The sequence below is a fragment of the Panthera pardus genome, unplaced genomic scaffold (genome assembly GCF_024362965.1).
Source record: "Panthera pardus isolate Hobbes unplaced genomic scaffold, ASM2436296v1 HiC_scaffold_8, whole genome shotgun sequence".
NCBI classification, from domain to species: domain Eukaryota; kingdom Metazoa; phylum Chordata; class Mammalia; order Carnivora; family Felidae; genus Panthera; species Panthera pardus.
Genome location: NW_026527013.1, coordinates 10,892,040 through 10,912,574, shown reverse-complemented (window position 1 = coordinate 10,912,574; position 20,535 = coordinate 10,892,040). Strand labels below are relative to the sequence as shown.

The window sequence follows — 20,535 nt, the reverse complement described above, 5'->3', positions numbered from 1 at the left end:
GTGTGTGTGTGTGTGTGTGTGTGTGTGTGTGTGTGTGTAGTGCAAAGAAAATTTATTAGTGAAGTACACACCCATAAAGCATTTATAGAAAGATGAAGCTGTCTTATGCAATAGAAAATGCAGCAATTAGACCAACTGGACCCAGAGTAAAGGTAGAGAGAAAGACAGAGAATTATGCAGGAATGAATTATGTTCCATTTGTATACATTACATAAAATGTATCCTGTTGTAGACAGACATCATATATAACATATACATATAAAAATGATGGTGAACTGTGGTGTCCATTGCCTTAGAATGTTTCCACAGATGCAGAAGGCTTTGAGCTCTTCTCTCTGTTATTTGCATCCAACTCCTACTCCTGTTGTGTTACCTGCTCTGCTCACAACATTCTTTTTGATGTTGCCTGATGCTTTCATGTGAGCTCTTGATTCAAGTTCTTTCCACATGCGATTTCTCTGCCTTAAGTGTTTTTTTTTTCAAAGATATCTGCACGGTTCATATATTTCTTAGTTTTCCAGCTCAGAAGCTCCTGATCGCACATGATACAAAGGCAGGTTTCCCTTCCACTTAGGAAAACGTTGTCCTGAATTATTTTACCAGTTACTTGTAACCACCACTTGAAACGTCATTTATTACTTTATTAATATTCTATTCCTCCTGTGAGACACACACATCTTGGACTCAGTCTTGTTAAGGTAAAACACACATCACTACTTTTTGCTATGCTTTCAACAACACTTGTCACAATATAATTTGTAAATTTTGTTGGGTCAAAAAAAAAAGGTCTCAGGAAATTTATGGAGGAGAACATTGCTTTGAATAATTGTTTTGATTCAGAACAAGAATTGCAAACAGTTTCAGACTCATGGAAAACATGGAACATTCAGATTCTCTGAAATTTTCTGGTACCTATTCAAGAATGGTAGGGAGTGTATAATAATTAATGGGTGAAGTATGTTGAAAACACAGCATTTCTTTCGATTCTGTGATCACTGCCTGTGCCTTTACAATGCTCTTGTCTCTGTTCCAGCTGTTTTCGCCAGACACATGGAAGGAGGAAATCAAACCCGTGTTACAGAATTTATCCTCTTGGGACTCTCAGATGAGGGGGAGCTGCAGTCACTGCTCTTTTGGCCGTTCCTGTCCATGTACCTGGTCACCTTCACTGGGAACCTGCTCATGATCCTGGCCATTATCACAGACTCCCGCCTCCACACGCCCATGTACTTCTTCTTCTCCAACCTGTGCTTTTCAGACATCTGTTTCACCTCCACCACCGTCCCAAAGATGCTGCTGAACATCCAGACGCAGAGCAAAGTGATCACCTACGAAGGCTGCCTCAGCCAGATGTACTTTTTCATGCTTTTTGGAGTATTAGACACCTTCCTCTTGACCGTGATGGCCTATGACCGGTTTGTGGCCATCTGTCACCCACTGCACTACATGGTCATCATGAATCCCAAGTTCTGTGGCATCCTGCTCTTGGTATCCTGGGTATTGAGTATTTTTAACGCTCTATTACATGACTTACTGATTTTGCGACTCTCTTTTTGCACAGATCTGGAAATCCTTCACTTTTTCTGTGAACTTAATCAGGTGATCCAACTTGCTTGCTCTGATACCTTCCTCAATGACCTGATGATCTATCTCACAAGTGGACTTCTGGGTGTTGTCCCACTCACTGGCATCCTTTCCTCTTACTCTAGAATTGTCACTTCCATTTTGAGAATTTCATCAGTGAGGGGCAAGTATAAAGCATTTTCCACGTGTGGGTCTCACCTCTTAGTGGTCTCTTTGTTCTATGGCACATGCCTTGGGGTGTATCTGAGTTCTGCTGCTGCACAAAACTCCAGGACAAGTGCCATAGCCTCAGTCATGTACACGGTGGTGACACCCATGCTGAACCCCTTCATCTATGGCCTGAGGAACAGAGACATCAAGCAAGCCCTGGGAAAGCCCTTTAGCAGAGGGACGTTCTCAGCATATAAGTTGCTTTGTTTCAGGATAAAGACTTGAGTAACAGGGCTCCAAACCCTCGAAAACCTAGATCGTGATATTTGTATCAGTTCATAGATTGACAAACTGCAGTCTATCTTTTTACAGTATTTGATTGATAGAAGTTTTTCATACATTACGAGCAACTATTTCTTCTGTCATTTTTAGTGTTTATTTATTTATTTTGAGAAAGAGAGCAGGAATGGGTGTGGAGGGACAGAGGGGTTGAAGGAATATCCCAAGCCACATCTACCCTATCAGCACAGAGCCTGAAGTGGGCTCAATGCCACAATTTGTAAGATCTTGACCTGAACCAAATCAAGAGTTGGACACTTAACTGACTGAGCCACCCACGCACCCCTGCCATAAAATATTTAATAAAGGAAATTGGGTGCATATTAAATGACAGGAAAAGGCAAAGGAATGAGGGTATGCTGTTATTCCTGCCAGGGGAAGGCATCTACCCCCTTAGATTATCTGCTTTAGGAAAAAGGAAATTTGTTATACCCAAGTCATACCAAGTATGAAAGTTTATGTTAACCACTCTAGGAAAAGGTCATATCTGGAACTGGAATCAACATGAAATTAACTCTATAACAACTCATATTTAGTCTGTAAGATCTAATTTTCTTCAACACAGTTGAAAACAGAACTTCATTGAGGATAAAAATAGAAATCACAACCCATGATTCTTCAATTACTTTGTCACTGATCTACGTGATTCCCCCCGGCAGGCATTACTGGATTTCTACTAATGTTTTGATAGGCGGGACCATCCTCAGGATATATTCCTTGTCAGTTCCTACCATAATAGTCTTCATTTATAGATCACAAAAGCAAGGTGGGTATTCTGTCAGTGGCCAACTTTGTCATTTCTAAATATGCATCTCGGAAAGTGGGTATGAATAACAGAATAAATCTGTGGACTTGCCATGGTCTTTGTGAGACAGAGTAAGTGAACTCCTTCATTCACCACGCAACCTTTATGCCACCACTTTGATTGGGAAGCTGCAATGGCATTTTGCTTTAGTGTTAGAGCCAGAATCCAGTTTAAAAAAAAAAAAAAAAGATCTTAGTATTTTCCTTTTTACCCCATTCACTCTTTTCCAGGTAGAAGGCCACAGGTCTTTTGAATTCTAGCATTTTGGTCAATGTTAACTCTTGCTAGAAAAAAAAGAGAGAGAATGCACAGAAGGGAGGGAGAAACAAAGGAGTGATGGAAGAAGGGAATAAAGAAAAATAGAAAGAATGAAAGAATGAGAAACAAGTGGAAGCCAATTTCTATGGAATAAATAGTCCCTCTATGACCATTAAGTGAACAATGTGCTGTCACCAAGGCAGGAGCAGAATGGCAGTGTCGTACAGCTGGCATTCATGAAACATTAGGAACCTGCTGCTTCACGTCACTGCCTTCGGGTAAGGTTAGGAGGAAAATGTTGATCGTAATGCATGGCGGTTTTAGAAGTCCATCCTCAACAGGGGTGGGACCTGGGTCACTGAAAAGTCTCAGGTCTGACAATCAAGTGAGAGATTGTGACTCTTCATTTGGGTGACTCATGTCAAACCTCCTCACCTCGGAACTAGAGTTGTTTTTCTTTTAAGTTTATTTATTTATTTTGAGAGAGACAGAGAAACCTAGAGTGGGGAAGGGGCAGAGAGAGATGGAGAAAGGGAATCCCAAGAAGGCTCCATACTGCCAGTGCAGAGCATGACCTGGGGCTCGAGCCCACGAACCATGAGATCATGACCTGAGCCAAAATCAAGAGTCTGCTGCTTAACTGACTGAGCCACCCAGGCACCCCGAACTAGAGTTTTTATATTTACATAGATTGTTAGGTCTTTGAAAATTCTATTTTATGCATCCAAATACCATGATCAATCGCCTTTTCCAAAGATCCCGGTGGCTTAATGTGTTGGAAAGAATAAGCTGGCTGTCCTGCTTATCACATTAATGCCTCTGATGGCCACGTGAGTCACATATGGTGTTCGCAGTTCCGGACCACATTCTGTCTCCTGGGGTCAGAAGGAACTCATGTCAACTTCAGCAGCTCCCATCTTAGCTCTATCATACGTGGAAAACCACTACACAGCCGCTGTACTCCTCACAAATTCTTTTCTCAATCTCTTGGTGAATGTAATGACCTTTGAATCCATCTGGAGTGATATTTGGGTAGCGAGTGATTGTGCAAACATGAGAGATCTAATGCCACATTCCTGTTGGCTTGTACCTTGCTTTCCTTGTTATATATAGCTCTGTATAGCGGTACATAGTTCTCTCCCTCTCTCTATCTATCTATATATAGATAGATTAGATAACTAGATTATCTAATTTGTTGGCGTACAATGTTTCATAACATTCTCTTATGTTCATTTTTCTATGGTCCACACTAATGTCCACACTTTTATCTCTTACTTCAGTAACTTATGTCTACTCTCTTCACTTCATTTCAGTTTATCTTAACTTCTGTTATTTTTATTATTGTTCTCAACAAACCAACTTTTCATTTCATTGATTTTCTTTCTTGTTTTACTGGTTTATATTTTATTATCACAAATCTTTATTATTTCCTATATGCATACACATATATACTGTATAATAACATACTTAGGACCCTGAACTGCTTTTAGAACAGGCCATCACTGAATCCACACTTCAGTCAACTAAGCGATAAAAATATATTTAAATATGCTCATTTGTTCAAGCTGCCATATGGACCTGGGTTTCTGATAATCACTCCATCAAAATATTTGGTTTGCTCAAAAATTCCTTTCCATATTCCATCAAGCATGATCAGTAGAATTCATTCTGTTGTGCATTCATTACATTTTTTATTAAAAAATTAGAAAAATCTCACAACTACTTGGATACCTTAATTTCCATCATATATATATATACATATACATATATATATATATATATATATATATATATATATATATATATATAAATGTTTGTTTATTTTTGAGAGAGAGAGGGAGAGAGCAGGGGAGGGGCAGAGAGACAGGGAGACACAGAATCTGAAGCAGGCTCCAGGCTCTGAGCTGTCAGCACAGAGCCCAATGGGGGGCTCAAACTCATGAACCACGAGATCATGACTTGAGCCTAAACTGGACACTTAACCAGTTGAGCCAGCCAGGTGCCCCTTAATTTAATCTTATCTAAACTTTGCATTTATCTCTGTGGTGTCCTGAGATCTGATGTCAGATGTTGGTTCAGGGAAGAGGAAAAGGAATGGACATGACAAGAATCGGCAGGCATCCCCTTGCAAGGTGAATGTGTTTTAGGTGAAGTGATTACAAAGCTTTTAGACAAGGTACCGTGTGGCTCATCAGACAGGTCAAGATGTGCTGTGTGGGCCAAACTGAAGCCTCTGTGTAGTTGGACAAATTAGAGTATTTGAATTTACCCAAATCCTAGATTCTTTCTACTAATTATTGTTCTCAACTGCCTCTTTACAAATGATGCCTTGAATTTTATAAAAGATATTTAGCAGGCTATGAATTCAGCTTATTTTGTAGCACATCCATATATGAGATCTGACTTTGTTTTTGTTCCATTCCCATACTGAGATACAGCTTTGAGAGATCAGAGATTTGATTTATGCAGTTCTGTATATGTCCTGATTATTGTATTCTAAATAATCTGAGGATCTAAAACCCCTATCTTTGTCATGTCTTTCTGTAGCCTCTCCAGTGCAATTGAAAGCACTCAGCACACTCCCAACTTTATTCCTTTTCATGGCTGGATAACATCCCATGTGTGGATAGACTACCGTTTGTTTATTCACTCACCATTTGATGACCATGTGGGTAGTAACCATCTGTTGGCTACTGCCAATCTTTTCCCCACGTAACTACTTTACATTCCAATCAGCAATGCATGAGGCTCCCAATTTCTCCACATCCTTGTAAACATTTCTCATATTCCATTTGAAAAATAGTAGCCTTCCTATGAGTGTGATTTGGTATCTCACGGTTGTGAGTTGTAGTTCCCTAATGACTGTTGATGTTGAACACGTGCCTCTTGACCCCTTGTATGTCCTCCTTGGGGAAATGTCTACTTAGGTCTTTTGTCCGTTTTCAAATTGGGCTGTTACTTCTGTTGTTGAGTTTTTGTACTTGTTACATATTCCTGATATTCAACTCTTACCAAATGTATAATTTGCAAACATACTGTGCTCTCCTATGGGTTGTATTTCTGCTCTCTTCATAGTGTCTACTGATACGCTAAAGGGTTCAATGTGGTCCCATTTTCTTTTCTTTTTCTTTTGTTGTTTGTGCTTTTGGTGTCATATTTAAGAAATCAGTGTCAAAATTCCCCTTGGTCACAGTGTAGGATCCTTTTAACATGTTCCTGGATTCCATTCGCTAGTACTTTGTAGAAGATTTTTTCAGCTACACTCATAAGAACACTGGACTGTAATTTACATTTCTTGTTTTCTTCGGTTAGGTGTCAGGGTGGTCATGGTATCATCAAACATGTTTTGGAAGAGTTTGAGAAAGTTCAGTATAAATTAAGGTGTGATAGGATTAACCAATGAAGCCATCAGATCCTGGACTTTCCTCTGTTGGAAAGGTTTTTTTTAAAAAAAAATTATTATTACTGTTCTAATATCCTTATTTGTTATAGATCTATTCAGATTTTTCATTCTACTTGAGCCACTTTGTTAGTGTATTTCTAGGAATGCATCCATTCAACTAGATTATCTAATTTGTTGGTGTACAATGTTTCATAACATTCTCTTATGTTCATTTTCTTATGGTCCATACTAATGTCCACACTTTCGTCTCTTACTTCAGTAACTTACGTCTACTCTCTTCCCTTCATTTCAGTTTATCTTAACTTTTGTCATTTTTGTCAATGTTCTCAACAAACCAACGTTTCTTTTCATTGATTTTCTTTCTTGTTTTACTGGTCTATATTTTTATTATCATGAATCTTTATTATTTCCTTAGGTAGCTTGGAGTTGAGTTTGCTATTATTATTATTATTATTATCAATTATTTCTTTAAGGTGTAAAATTAGCATATTGATTTGAAGTCTTTCTTTTTTTTTTTTAAGATGTAGACATTTATAGCTATAAGCTTACCCTCTGATCATTGCTTTTGCCAAACTCATAAGTTCTGGAAGGTTGCATTCTTGTTTTTGTTCTTTTTTTTAAAAATTAATGTTTATTTTTGAGAGAGAGAGAGAGAGACAGACCATGAGTGGGGAGGAGCAGAGAGAGAGGGCGACATAGAATCCAAAGTAGGCTCCAGGCTCTGAGCTGTCCACACAGAGTCCAGCATGGGCTGGAACCCGCCACTGTGGAAAAGAGTATGGAGATTCCTTAAATGTATAAATAGAGCTTCCCTACAATCCCATAAATGCACTACCAGCTTATTACCCCCCAAAATACAAAATCACGAATTAAAAGGGATACATACCCCTTTGTTTAGTGTAGCATCATTTACAATAACTAAATTGTGGGAACAGCCCAAGTGTCCACCAATAGATGAATGAATAAAGAAGATGTGGGACATACACACACACAATGACATATTATTCATCCAATGAAAGGGAATGAAATGTTGCCACTTGCAACAACACTGATGGAGCTAAAGTGTATTATGCTAAGCAAAAGAAGTCAGTCAGGGAAAGATGAATGCCATATGACTTCACTCCTGTGTGGAATTTAAGAAAGAATACAAACGAGCAAAGGAAAAAAAAGAGAAGCAAACCAAACATCAGACTCTTAACCACAGAGAACACACTGACGGTTACCAAAGGGGAGGCGTGGGGGAGGATTGTGATGGGGACTAAGGAGCGCAGTTGTGATGAGCACCAGGCATGGTATGGAAGGGTTGAATCACTGTGTTGTACACCTGAAAGTGAGGTTACACTGCATGCTAACTATACTGGAATTAAAATGTAAACATAAATTTTAAAACAAAATTAATGATAAAAAAAGAACAGGCAATGGACTCAAACAGGCATTTCTCCAAAGACTATATAAGAATGGCTACTGAGCGTGGGAAAGATGTACAACATGACTAATCAAGAGGGAAATGCAAATCAAAACCATAACGTGATACCACGTCACACACACTAGGATGGCTATTTAATTTTTTTTAATATATGAAATTTATTGTCAAATTGGTTTCCATACAACAGCCAGTGCTCATCCCAAAAGGTGCCCTCTTCAATGCCCATCACCTACCCTCCCCTCCCTCCCACCCCCCATCAGCCCTCAGTTTGTTCTCAGTTTTTAAGAGTCTCTTATGCTTTGGATCTCTCCCACTTTAATCTCTTTTTTTTCCTTCCCCTCCCCCATGGGTTTCTGTTAAGTTTCTCAGGATCCACATAAGAGTGAAACCATATGGTATCTGTCTTTCTCTGTATGGCTTATTTCACTTAGCATCACACTCTCCAGTTCCATCCACGTTGCTACAAAGGGCCATATTTCATTCTTTCTCATTGCCACGTAGTACTCCATTGTGTATATAAACCACAATTTCTTTATCCATTCATCAGTTGATGGACATTTAGGCTCTCTCCATCATTTGGCTATTGCTGAGAGTGCTGCTATAAACATTGGGGTACAAGTGACCCTATGCATCAGCACTCCTGTATCCCTTGGGTAAATAAGATCAATAAGATACTAGCAAATCGAATTCAACAGCGAATAAAAAGAATTATTCACCATGATCAAGTGGGATTCATTCCTGGGATGCAGGGCTGGTTCAACATTCGCAAATCAATCAATGTGATACATCACATGAATAAAAGAAAAGATAAGAACCATATGATCCTATCAATTGATGCAGAAAAAGCATTTGACAAAATTCAGCATTCTTTCTTAATAAAAACCCTCAAGAAAGTCGGGATAGAAGGAACATACTTAAACATCATAAAAGCCATTTATGAAAAGCCCACAGCTAATATCATCCTCAATGGGGAAAAACTGATAGCCTTCCCCCTGAGATCAGGAACACGACAGGGATGTCCACTCTCACTGCTGTTGTTTAACATAGTGTTGGAAGTTCTAGCATCAGCAATCAGAAAACAAAAGGAAATCAAAGGCATCAAAATTGGCAAAGATGAAGTCAAGCTTTCGCTTTTTGCAGATGACATGCTATTATACATGGAAAATCCGATAGACTCTACCAAAAGTCTGCTAGAACTGATACATGAATTCAGCAAAGTCGCAGGATACAAAATTAATGTACAGAAATCAGTTGCATTCTTATAAACTAATAATGAAGCAACAGAAAGACAAATAAAGAAACTGATCCCATTCACAATTGCACCAAGAAGCATAAAATACCTAGGAATAAACCTAACCAAAGATGTGAAAGATCTGTATGCTGAAAACTACAGAAAGCTTATGAAGGAAATTGAAGAAGATATAAAGAAATGGAAAAACATTCCGTGCTCATGGATTGGAAGAATAAATATTGTCAAAATGTCAATACTACCCAAAGCTATCTACACATTCAATGCAATCCCAATCGCACCAGCATTCTTCTCGAAATCGCACCAGCATTCTTCTCGAAACTAGAACAAGCAATCCTAAAATTCATATGGAACCACAAAAGGCCCCGAATAGCCAAAGTAATTTTGAAGAAGAAGATCAAAGCGGGAGGCATCACAATCCCAGACTTTAGCCTCTACTACCAATCTGTCATCATCAAGACAGCATGGTATTGGCACAAAAACAGACACATAGACCAATGGAATAGAATAGAGACTCCAGAATTGGACCCACAAACGTATGGCCAACTAATCTTTGACAAAGCAGGAAAGAATATCCAATGGACAAAAGGCAGTCTCTTTAACAAATGGTGCTGGGAGAACGGACAGCAACATGCAGAAGAATGAAACTAGACCACTTTCTCACACCATTCACAAAAATAAACTCAAAATGGACGAAGGACCTGAATGTGAGACAGGAACCATCAAAACCCTAGAGGAGAAAGCAGGAAAATACCTCTCTGACCTCAGCCATAGCAATTTCTTACTTGACACATCCCCAAAGGCAAGGGAAATAAAAGCAAAAATGAACTACTGGGACCTTATGAAGATTAAAAGCTTCTGCACAGCAAAGGAAACAACCAACAAAATTAAAAGGCAGCCAACGGAATGGGAAAAGATATTTGCAAATGACATATCGGACAAAGGGCTAGTATCCAAAATCTATAAAGAGCTCACCAAACTCCACACCCAAAAAACAAATAACCCAGTGAAGAAATGGGCAGAAAACATGAATAGACACTTCTCTAAAGAAGACATCCAGATGGCCAACAGGCACATGAAAAGATGCTCAACGTCACTCCTCGTCAGGGAAATACAAATCAAAACCACACTCAGATATCACCTCACGCCAGTCAGAGTGGCCAAAATGAACAAATCAGGAGACCATAGATGCTGGAGAGGATGTGGAGAAACGGGAACCCTCTTGCACTGTTGGTGGGAATGCAAACTGGTGCAGCCACTCTGGAAAACAGTGTGGAGGTTCCTTGAAAAATTAAAAATAGATCTGCCCTATGACCCAGCAATAGCACTGCTAGGAATTTACCCAAGGGATACAGGAGTGCTGACGCATAGGGGCACTTGTACCCCAATGTTTATAGCAGCACTCTCAGCAATAGCCAAATGATGGAAAGAGCCTAAATGTCCATCAACTGATGAATGGATAAAGAAATTGTGGTTTATATACACAATGGAGTACTACGTGGCAATGAGAAAGAATGAAATATGGCCCTTTGTAGCAACGTGGATGGAACTGGAGAGTGTGATGCTAAGTGAAATAAGCCATACAGAGAAAGACAGATACCATATGTTTTCACTCTTATGTGGATCCTGAGAAACTTAACAGAAACCCATGGGGGAGGGGAAGGAAAAAAAAAGAAGTTAGAGTGGGAGAGAGCCAAAGCATAAGAAACTCTTAAAAACCAAGAACAAACTGAGGGCTGATGGGGGGTGGAAGCGAGGGGAGGGTGGGTGATGGGCATTGAAGAGGGCATCTTTTGGGATGAGCACTGGGTGTTGTATGGAAACCAATTTGACAATAAATTTCATATATTGAGAAAAACAAAAAATAAAAAAAACAAAAAACAAAACAAAAAAAAGAATTTATCAAACTCAACAACCAAAAAATAAATAATCCAGTTAAGAAATGAGCAGAAGACATGAACAGACACTTCTCCAAAGAACACATCCAGATGGCTAACAGACACATGGAAAAACATTCAGTATCACTCATCATCAGGGAAATGCAAAGCCATAATGAAATCAAAGCCACAATGAAATATGAGCTCACAACTATCAGAATGGCTAAAATTAACAACTCAGATAACAACAATGATGGTGAGGATGCAGAGAAAGGGGAACCTTCTCACACTGATGGTGGGAATGCAAACTGGTGCACCCACTCAGGGAAACAGTGTTAAAGATAAAACGACCTTATGATCCAGCAATTGTACTACTAGGTATTTACCCAAAGGATACCAAAAAAAAAATACAGATTCGAAGGGGCACATGCATCCCAATATTTATAGCGGCATTATCAATAATAGGCAAATTATGGAAAGAGCCCAAATATCTTTCAACCAATGAGTAGATAAAGAACATGGTATGTGTGTGTGTGTGTGTGTGTGTGAGTGTGTGTGTGTATGTATATATATATACATATATATATATGCACATATATATATGGATTAGTGTATCCATATACACTAATGTATTAGTGTATGGATTAGTGTATGTATATATATGTGTATATGAACATATATACATGCACTAATGTATTAGTGTATGGATTAGTGTATGTATATATATACATATACTAATGTATGTATACTACTAGTGTATGTATATGTATACATATACTAATGTATGTATATACATATATACATATATATACATATACATATATATAATGTATATATATATACATACTAGTGTATGTATATATATATACATATACTAATGTATGTATACTACTATGTATATATATACATACACTAATCCATATTTTTTAGGAAGAAAAGGTGAACATTAGTCAAATGACAAAGAAGAATTCCCTTCCAACCCATGGCTGAAGGTGATGTGACTTTGAGAAATAGATCTAATCACAAAAGGCCAAAAGGTACAAGGAATAACAGAAAAGTGAAGACAGTTTAAAAATATGTATAAAAGGTGACTTATTAATTCAAACAATGTAGAAAAACTTTTACACTTAAAAAAACAAGAAGGGGGAGGAAAATATGACCAAATGATAGGTTTGAGCACACAAAATGTATTAACTTTCCTACTACCCTCTAATACATCTGTACATAAATAAAAGAACTGAATAGCAAACAGCAAAGTTGGTGGAAAACTCTAGTTCTTATGTTTGAAAAAATGCAATCAGAAACAGGAATAGAAACATTCCAAACCTACTGAACAAAACACAGAACTGGCACAGACAATTTGCAACAGAGAAAGTCAATGTCTAAGAAACACAGAAATATACTCATCCCGACCAGTAAAGAAATAACTGCCATGCAAAGCTTTTTAGTATATCCCTTTTCACCTATTAATTGTTTTTAATTGGTTGGAATACCCAGCAAGAAAAAGGACACTGAAATGTTTGTCTCATGATCCATAGGTCCAAATCTTTCTCACTATATGGAAACATACTCAAATTTTCTCTTGCTTAAAAATATTAAAAGGAACACCCTCTCTTGACTGCATATCCCTCAGAACTAATACCCTACTTCTCTATTCCTCTTAATTGCTAATATTCTTGGACTTGTTTTCTACTTTTACTGGGACTGTGTTGTGCCACCCATTACATTCTTTCATTACCACCAATTAATTCTCAACAATCTCCCCTGCATTGCTGATTTCAATGTTTACTTTCCTAAGATTTTAAATAAATATATTAATTAGTTAATCAAGCAAACCAACAACCACAGTGTTGTTCCAGTGCTGAGCTAGGTTGTCTTGACTTTTATGTGGCTTCATGTAAATGTTCTCACCGTTCTATTCTCTCTGGCCCTGCCCTGCAGAACCTACTGTGTTTTCGGACTCACCTGCAGGGGGTCTCTGGGATCAACATCTCTGTGTGGAAGTCCGAATCCCTCCCTCTATAATTAATGATGGAGACTGAAGCTCTGTTCTCAAACAATACAGCGGGAGTCTGCTAGCCAGACCTAGGAGTCCAAAAGAAATAAACGTGTCCCATTCAGCCCAAGGTTGCACACGCTGAGGGACAACAATGGAAGAGATATTTACAGCTCCTTATCTGTTCCTTAGGCATATTTCCCCCTTGTCGCTCCCACCCCTGAGCACACCATCCCCTATGGGACATTGCTCTACACAGATAAAATTTTTTCCTGTAGCTTCCCTGTTCCCAAGAGACCAGGTGACAAGTCAGGTGAATCTGGTTATTACTCTTCCCTGAACTCACCTGTCTCCCTAGCACCTCCTGGCACCTTAGCCCAACCCTGAGTTCAAGTTTTCTCCAAATCCAAGAATGAAGAGTTTTCCTACTAGGTTTCTTGGGTCTCCCAAATATTGATTCGTGATGGGACACAGCACTGATACCCCCAGAGGATTACTATTCCCGCCTTCAACAATGTGAAGAACTGTGTCCCTTTGACATGAAACCACGAGTACTACAGTCCTTGGCTCTCACAACACTTTTGCCAAAACAGTTAAGTGTTCAATGCTTTGACATAAAATAAGAGCTGTCATTGAGTCAATTTAATTTATAATGTATTTTGGTAACTAAAAGGTATATATTTAAGTATAAAGCTTCAGTTTCATAAGAGGAAAGGAATTCTGGAGATGGACTGTGGCGATGGCTGCCCAACAATATGAGTGTATTTAATGCCGCTGAGCTGTGCACTTAGAAATGGTTAAGATGGGGGTGAAATAGGTGACAGGGATTGAGGAGCGCACTTGTCATGATGAGCACTGGGTGATGTATGGAATTGTTGAATCACTGTATCGTACACCTGAATCTATTATAACACTGTACATTAACTATACTGGAATTAAAAATGAAATAAGAAAAATATAGAGAGTGAATAACTAAGTAGTTAAAATGGCAAATCATATGTGACATGTATTATTAGCACAATAAAAAAATCTTTAACTAAAAAAATATATATTTGGAACTCTTATGCACATTGCCTTGATATTTATAACACCTTCTACCAGTTGACTTTAATTTTTTATACAAGTCCATTTGCCGAGGTCAATACTCTTATGAGTCTCATTCCACATTTGCAGAATGGGGCTCAGAATGGTTGAGTGGTCTGCCCAATGTTGTGAACTGAGTAAGGATGGGCTTTGATTGGAACTCCTTCAACGTGTTTACAGGCCTCTTGCTCTAACCTAATCATTCTCATCTAGAGATTTTGCCTCTTGGGAACACTTGGAAGGATCTAGTGAAATGTTTGGTTGTCAGAACTGGGCAGATGCAATTGCCCCCCCTAGACAGTTCAGGCCAGGAATGATGCACAGCATCTACTGTTCCCAGGACACGTTCATCACAAAGAATTATCCACTACAAATGTCAACAATGTGAAGGTTGAGCAACACTACACTAGACCAGCACTTCTCCAAATTCAGTATATATGAGAATTATTTGGTTATCTTACCCAAATGCAGATTCTGATTGGGCAGGGCTCACGTGGGCCCAGCAATTCTGTATTTGGATCTAGCTCCCAGTTGTTGATGCCACAGGTCCCGGTCCATGGCCACTCTTTAAGCCTCAAGGCTGTGGTCCATACAACTCAGTAACAAAAAAAATCTGATTTAAAATTGCACAGAGGAACTGAATAAACAGTGCACAGCTCCACGTTCAAGGAGCATGATGCAGGGCTCAATCCAGGACCATGAGAACATGACCTGAGCCAAAAATCAAGAGTCAGACACTCATAAGACTGAGCCACTCAGGCACCCCTCAAGGAGAGTTTTTATATGCAGTTGTCTCAACTAAACCAAAATAAAACAGTTACCATGAATGTATTCTTCAAATAGAAGAATAAATGCCAAGAACAATCAGTAGCAGATTGTGATAATTGTCCTTATTTCTGTTCACTTTGATGACTGGATCAGTTAGCTATTGCTGCATAACAAGCCATCCTAAAAGAAAACAGTTTAATCTAATGTCCTTAGTACCAAATGATATTGTATGTTGGGAGTTTGTTCTGAGCTGTGCTTGTCTCCTCGTGGGTCTATAGTCAGCCGTGAGTCTCTACCTTGTGTTTCTAAGGCTCGTCCATGATGTCATGTGTGACTATGGTGCTCTTTTCTCTTGAACCAATATATGATCAGCTAACTATTTCTGTATGTATTATTATCTCCTACAGTGGAGTTTATGAGAAAGGAGTAATCAACACTGGATTCACGTGGTTATAATATGATCTATTGGGAACACAGAATCTCTAGGAAAACATTTCTTTGTGTCCAGACCAGTGTCCCCCAGGGAAATCATGTGCTCTGTGTTGGAGAAGCAGGAGGGAAATGTGCCTCAAGAACAGACAAAGGAAACTATAAATATCTCCTGTGTGCTGTCCCTCTGCCTGAGCCACCTTGGGCTGATGGGACCTGGCTGTTGCTTCCAGAGTCTGTAGCTTGGCTAGGAGACTCATGCTAGCCTCCTTCCTGCCATCCTGTGTGGGGACAGAGCTTAGTCACCATCAGTAACCATCCAGAAAGGAATTCAGACTTCCACACAGAGGCCTCTCCCTCAGAGTTCCCAAACAGGTGAGTCCAGGAGCCTGGCAGGTCCGGCAGGAAAGGGTCAGAGAGACTCAAAGTCAGGTGCATTTACCTGAGGTCACCACATGGCCACCAGCCTAGCCCAGAACGCTGAGATCTCTATGGTCATTTGCTTGCCTGACCATGTCATTCTGAAAAACTGCAGTGAACAAGGTCAGAGAGGGCCCTGTTCCTTTGGTACTTGCCTTCTATGGTGGAATCACAGTAGAATGAAATAAGTGTGTGGTATAAGAGCCTCAGGCAGAAATCCTATGAAGACAGTGATTTAGAGCCAGAATGGTTGTCGTAGTACGTGCAGAATTTTGTAGAGAAAGTTCTGAACAGACCTTACAGTGTTGTGCAAAGACCAGAAACAGGACCAGAGTGTGCCCACTGCTATTGTCAAAAAAGAGATCACAACGCAAAGCCCAGGAAAAATGAAGAAAAGATGCCACATCTGAAAAGTGAAAGGGACTTGTCCACCTTCTCTAAGATCACAGGACATCCAATTGAAACAGGCACAGAAAAAAAAAAAGTCCTCTACTGATTCATTATAACCTGCCCAACTTTTGCTGTGCTTTGCATATTTCCTGTGCTGAAGTGTTGATTTATTCCTTGGCACAGGTTTCTCTTGAAACATTAACTCTGTAAGGTGAGCAACGCCCTGAAGTTCCCACTAATTTTATCTTCTGACTGAATTTAAGTTTCCTCATTATTTTTGCTGGGCATCAGGGAGGTAACAAGACTTGGAATGTTGTCAGAACCAGGGATGCGCTTTCTTTTTCATGGACACTTAGGTTTCAGCGACTACCTGAACCATTAGATCTTCTGTGCCACTTCTATTCCATTTCCCTCTCTTGCCTCTCTCTCTCTCTCTCTCTCTCTCTCTCTCTCTCTCTCTCTCTGTGTGTGTGTGTGTGTGTGTGTGTGTGTGTGTGTGATTTTGAGCAGATTGTTTGTGTTTCATTAAATACAGGATGGAATATGAGCATGCCAGTCTGACTTGTCAATTTTATTTGTCCATGGGAAACATGAGCATTGGAATTCAGGTACAATTCTACATTGTTTTGGGGGAATTATAATGGACCTGGCCAGCTTGAGTTATAGCCACTCCGACTTTAATCATTGGGGCTGGGGATCAGAAGTCAGGCTAAGAGCACAGCCCAGGGAGCAATGATTTGGTGTGTGTGGGTGTCTGTGTGTGTATGTGTGTGTATGTGTGTGTGTGTGTGCGTGCGTGCATGCACGTGCATGTGTGAGTGCCTCGTGGAGTGAGATCCATCCTCAGAGCGGGGGGTATATTAGACATGGTCTAATATATTCTAAGGTGATTCTTGTAATACAGAGGCCAGAACTAAACCAACACGTGGCATTCAGGAGGGCTCTATGTCAATTTACAGAACACTTTTGCAAGTAGATTCTAAAATACAAGCAGTGTATACCGTGGGCGAGTGACTCCTTTCTCTTGAAGCTTAACCAGCAGTGAGGACACCTATTTCCTTGAAATTGCCTGATACCACATCTGATCTCTCTCCTTTTCCTTCCCCTTCCCACACATGCTACCTATTTTGGATTGAACAGCTCATAGTATCATCCTCAGAGTCTTTGCAGAGACCATTCCCTCGGCCAGCACACACTTCCCCAGACATGCTCGTGGCTCCCGCCTTCCTTTCCCTGAGGTCTCCGTTCAGATGTCGCCTTGTTCACTGTTCTTGACTGAACACCAATTACAAAATAACACTTGTATCCACGCTCTCCTTTATACCTACTCTTGTTCTCTTCACAGCACTTGACACCCTCTGATGTCCTATTAATATTTTGATTTGTTTCTATTCAGTCTCCATCACTGCATCATAGTGGCTGTTGGTTTTCAGTTTCCTGTGCTCATTGTCTAGACAACACCCGGAACATGTTTGACACTCAGTACATATTCTTCGAATGCATGAAAGATATTCTTGGTAAAACAGTAGAATGCAAGACATCTGTTGGGGAATGCAGAGAAAGGGACTGAAATGCCTAATCAAAGATGAAATGAGAAGGAATCCGTTCAAGGGGACAGTCAATACACAAGATACTGAATTTAATTTCTTGACTGCACAATATAAATTGAACCCTTTCAACTATGGGAGTAATGCCTTCAGGTGAAAATTGATGATATCTTTTTCCGGGGGCCAGTTCAACCTCATGGAACCAGGAAATGATACACAACTATTAGAATTTCTGCTTCTGGGATTTTCAGAGGGACCAGAACTTCAGTCCCTCATATTTGGGCTTTTCCTCTCCATGTACCTGATCACTGTGTTTGGGAACCTGCTCATCATCCTGGTTGTCAGCTCTGACTCCCACCTCCACACCCCCATGTACTTCTTCCTGGCCAACCTGTCCTTTGTAGACATCTGCTTCACCTCCACCACCGTCCCGAAGATGCTCTGGAACATCCAGACACAGAGCAAAATCATAACCTATGAGGACTGCATCACCCAGATGAACTTTTTCTTAATCTTTTCAGTGTTGGACATCTATCTCCTGGCTGTGATGGCCTATGACAGGTTTGTGGCCATCTGCCACCCCCTGCAATACACGGTCATCATGAACCCCCGGCTCTGTGGGCTGCTGGTCCTGGTGTCCTGGATCACGAGTGTCCTGCATTCCTTGTTGCAAACTTCAATGGTGTTGCGGCTGTCCTTCTGTACAGAAGTAGAAATCCCCCACTTTTTATGTGAACTCAATCAGTTGATCCAACTTGCCTGTTCTGACACCTTTCTTAATAACGTGGTGATGTATCTTGCAGCTGTGCTGCTGGCTGGTGGTCCCCTCGTTGGGATCCTTTACTCTTACTCCAAGATAGTTTCCTCCATACGTGGGATCTCCTCAGCTCAGGGCAAGTATAAAGCGTTTTCCACCTGTGCATCTCACCTTTTAGTTGTCTCCTTATTTTTTTGTACGAGCCTAGGTGTGTACCTCAGCTCTGCTGCCACCCAGAGCTCCCACTCAAGTGCCACAGCCTCGGTGATGTACACAGTGGTCACGCCCATGCTGAACCCCTTCATCTACAGCCTGAGGAACAGAGACATAAAGGGGGCTCTGAGGAGATTCTCTGCAATGGCAGTTAGAAAAGGTCCAATTGTCCTGCGGTTGAAGAATTCCCCATGATTTCAGTCCTCAAAGACTTTGAGTCAGAAGGTGTGACCTTTTTAAAGCAAATTGTGGACATAGAATTTGCTTTCATTAACTCCCTGTAATTTTTATTTTTTCAGTACAGTACAATGTAGTTACTCATTTTATTAATTTTTTTTTTACCTCTCTCTGATATCCAACCATCTTCCCTTTATTTTCTTCTGTTATTTCTAAGTTGATTCCCAATCTGTTTTATGAAAAAATTAGCAATTCCTATTTATCTCTTGGAACTGCTTGGATTTCTTATGAATAATTTCTCCTCCAATGACAAAAATCACCCCATGTAATGTCTGTAGTTTTCCTAAAAAAGTAGTCATTTGTTACCGCTCTGATGGAAAAAAATTCAATCTGGCAATAGGTCATTTGTATTCTATTCTATTCTATTCTATTCTGAGACCACAGTTTTTCACTTTATGTCTGTCATTCGTTTGTAAATCACTAACTTAACTGCTCTTCCTGGTTAACATATTAGCATATTTTATAACAGGCCATTGGTTTTATTCCCCTAATTAGGATTCTGTTCTCTTCTCAGGTTCTATGTCCCCAGTGCTTACATTAGTCACTGGCAAAACTGATTATCAAATACATGTCTATTAGTGGAGTCTATGGAAACAGGAATTCAAATAAATAGAATGACTTAATATAGCTTTGGAGTCAAAGATGACGTCGAATATGATAAAGCAAACTTTAAAGTGTCCTTTGTATTACTAGGCACTACATTTTCTTTTCAAGTACATCTCTCAATCAAGTATGGTGCACCAGTGGCAGTGTTTAAGGGGATTTATTTACTGGGGTGAATAACTGGTTAAGGTGTTACAGTCAAAAGACATAAATAAAAACCATAAAATGTTGCTGAAAGAAATTAAAGAGGACATCAATAAATGGGATGGCATTCTGTGCTCATGCTTGGAAATTTTTAATTTAAAATTTAATTTTAGGATGGCTTTTTAAAAACTTTTCCCAAAAAAAAACCGCTTTTTGTTATTTTCATATTGTCATTGAATTTGTAGATATTTGGGGTAGTATTGCCATCTTAACAACGTTAAATTTAAATTTAAATTTTCTCCAACAAAGGACCACGGCTTTGCTCTCAGTCTGTGCTCCACATCCAGGACCCGCAGCATCAACACCACCAAGGAGCTTGTTAGAGAAGCAGAGTTGCTGGGGCCCCTGGAGACCTGAGGAATAAGAATTTGCACTTCAACTACAGTCCCTGGTGAATTGCGTGCACACTGAGGTTGGAAAAGCCTCAGTGGGGAACAGGTTTTCTCACCTTCTCACAGTTGGCCTTTAGACATAGATAATTATTGTTGTTGGGTGCTGTCCTGTGAAGGAAGGTACTCAGCAGAATCCCTTCAGACATGGCCAAATATCCCAAGAGCAACTCTGGTTGGGAACCGCTTCCCAGAGTTTCAGAACTGGAAGCATCCCGAGATAATTCCAATTAAGACTACATCCCTGCTTGGTTTATGCCTTTGAGCAGAACATTAAATTCCTCTGAGACCCATTTAGACAATAGAGAATAGAGCTGATGAAAGCATGACTTCATTGATAATACTTTTGTGAAAATTAAATCATAGAATCGCTTTAGTGTGCTAAGCTAGCCTATGCTGCAGAAAATC

At 39.7% G+C, this 20,535-nt stretch overlaps 2 protein-coding genes across 2 annotated transcripts; both read left to right on the top strand.

Moving 5' to 3' along the window:
• The first annotated feature begins 1,050 nt into the window (after positions 1-1,050).
• Positions 1,051-2,019, top strand: LOC109261316 (olfactory receptor 7A10-like). Its single transcript, XM_019439875.2, has one exon. It carries the CDS (start codon positions 1,051-1,053, stop codon positions 2,017-2,019), a length of 969 nt encoding a protein of 322 aa, XP_019295420.2.
• Positions 2,020-17,545: 15,526 nt separating this feature from the next.
• Positions 17,546-18,889, top strand: LOC109261318 (olfactory receptor-like protein OLF4). The gene is made up of 2 exons (XM_019439877.2): positions 17,546-17,584; positions 17,912-18,889. The coding sequence occupies exon 2, from the start codon at positions 17,921-17,923 to the stop codon at positions 18,887-18,889; it is 969 nt and encodes a 322-aa protein (XP_019295422.2). The 5' UTR covers positions 17,546-17,584; positions 17,912-17,920.
• The last annotated feature ends 1,646 nt before the right edge of the window (positions 18,890-20,535 follow it).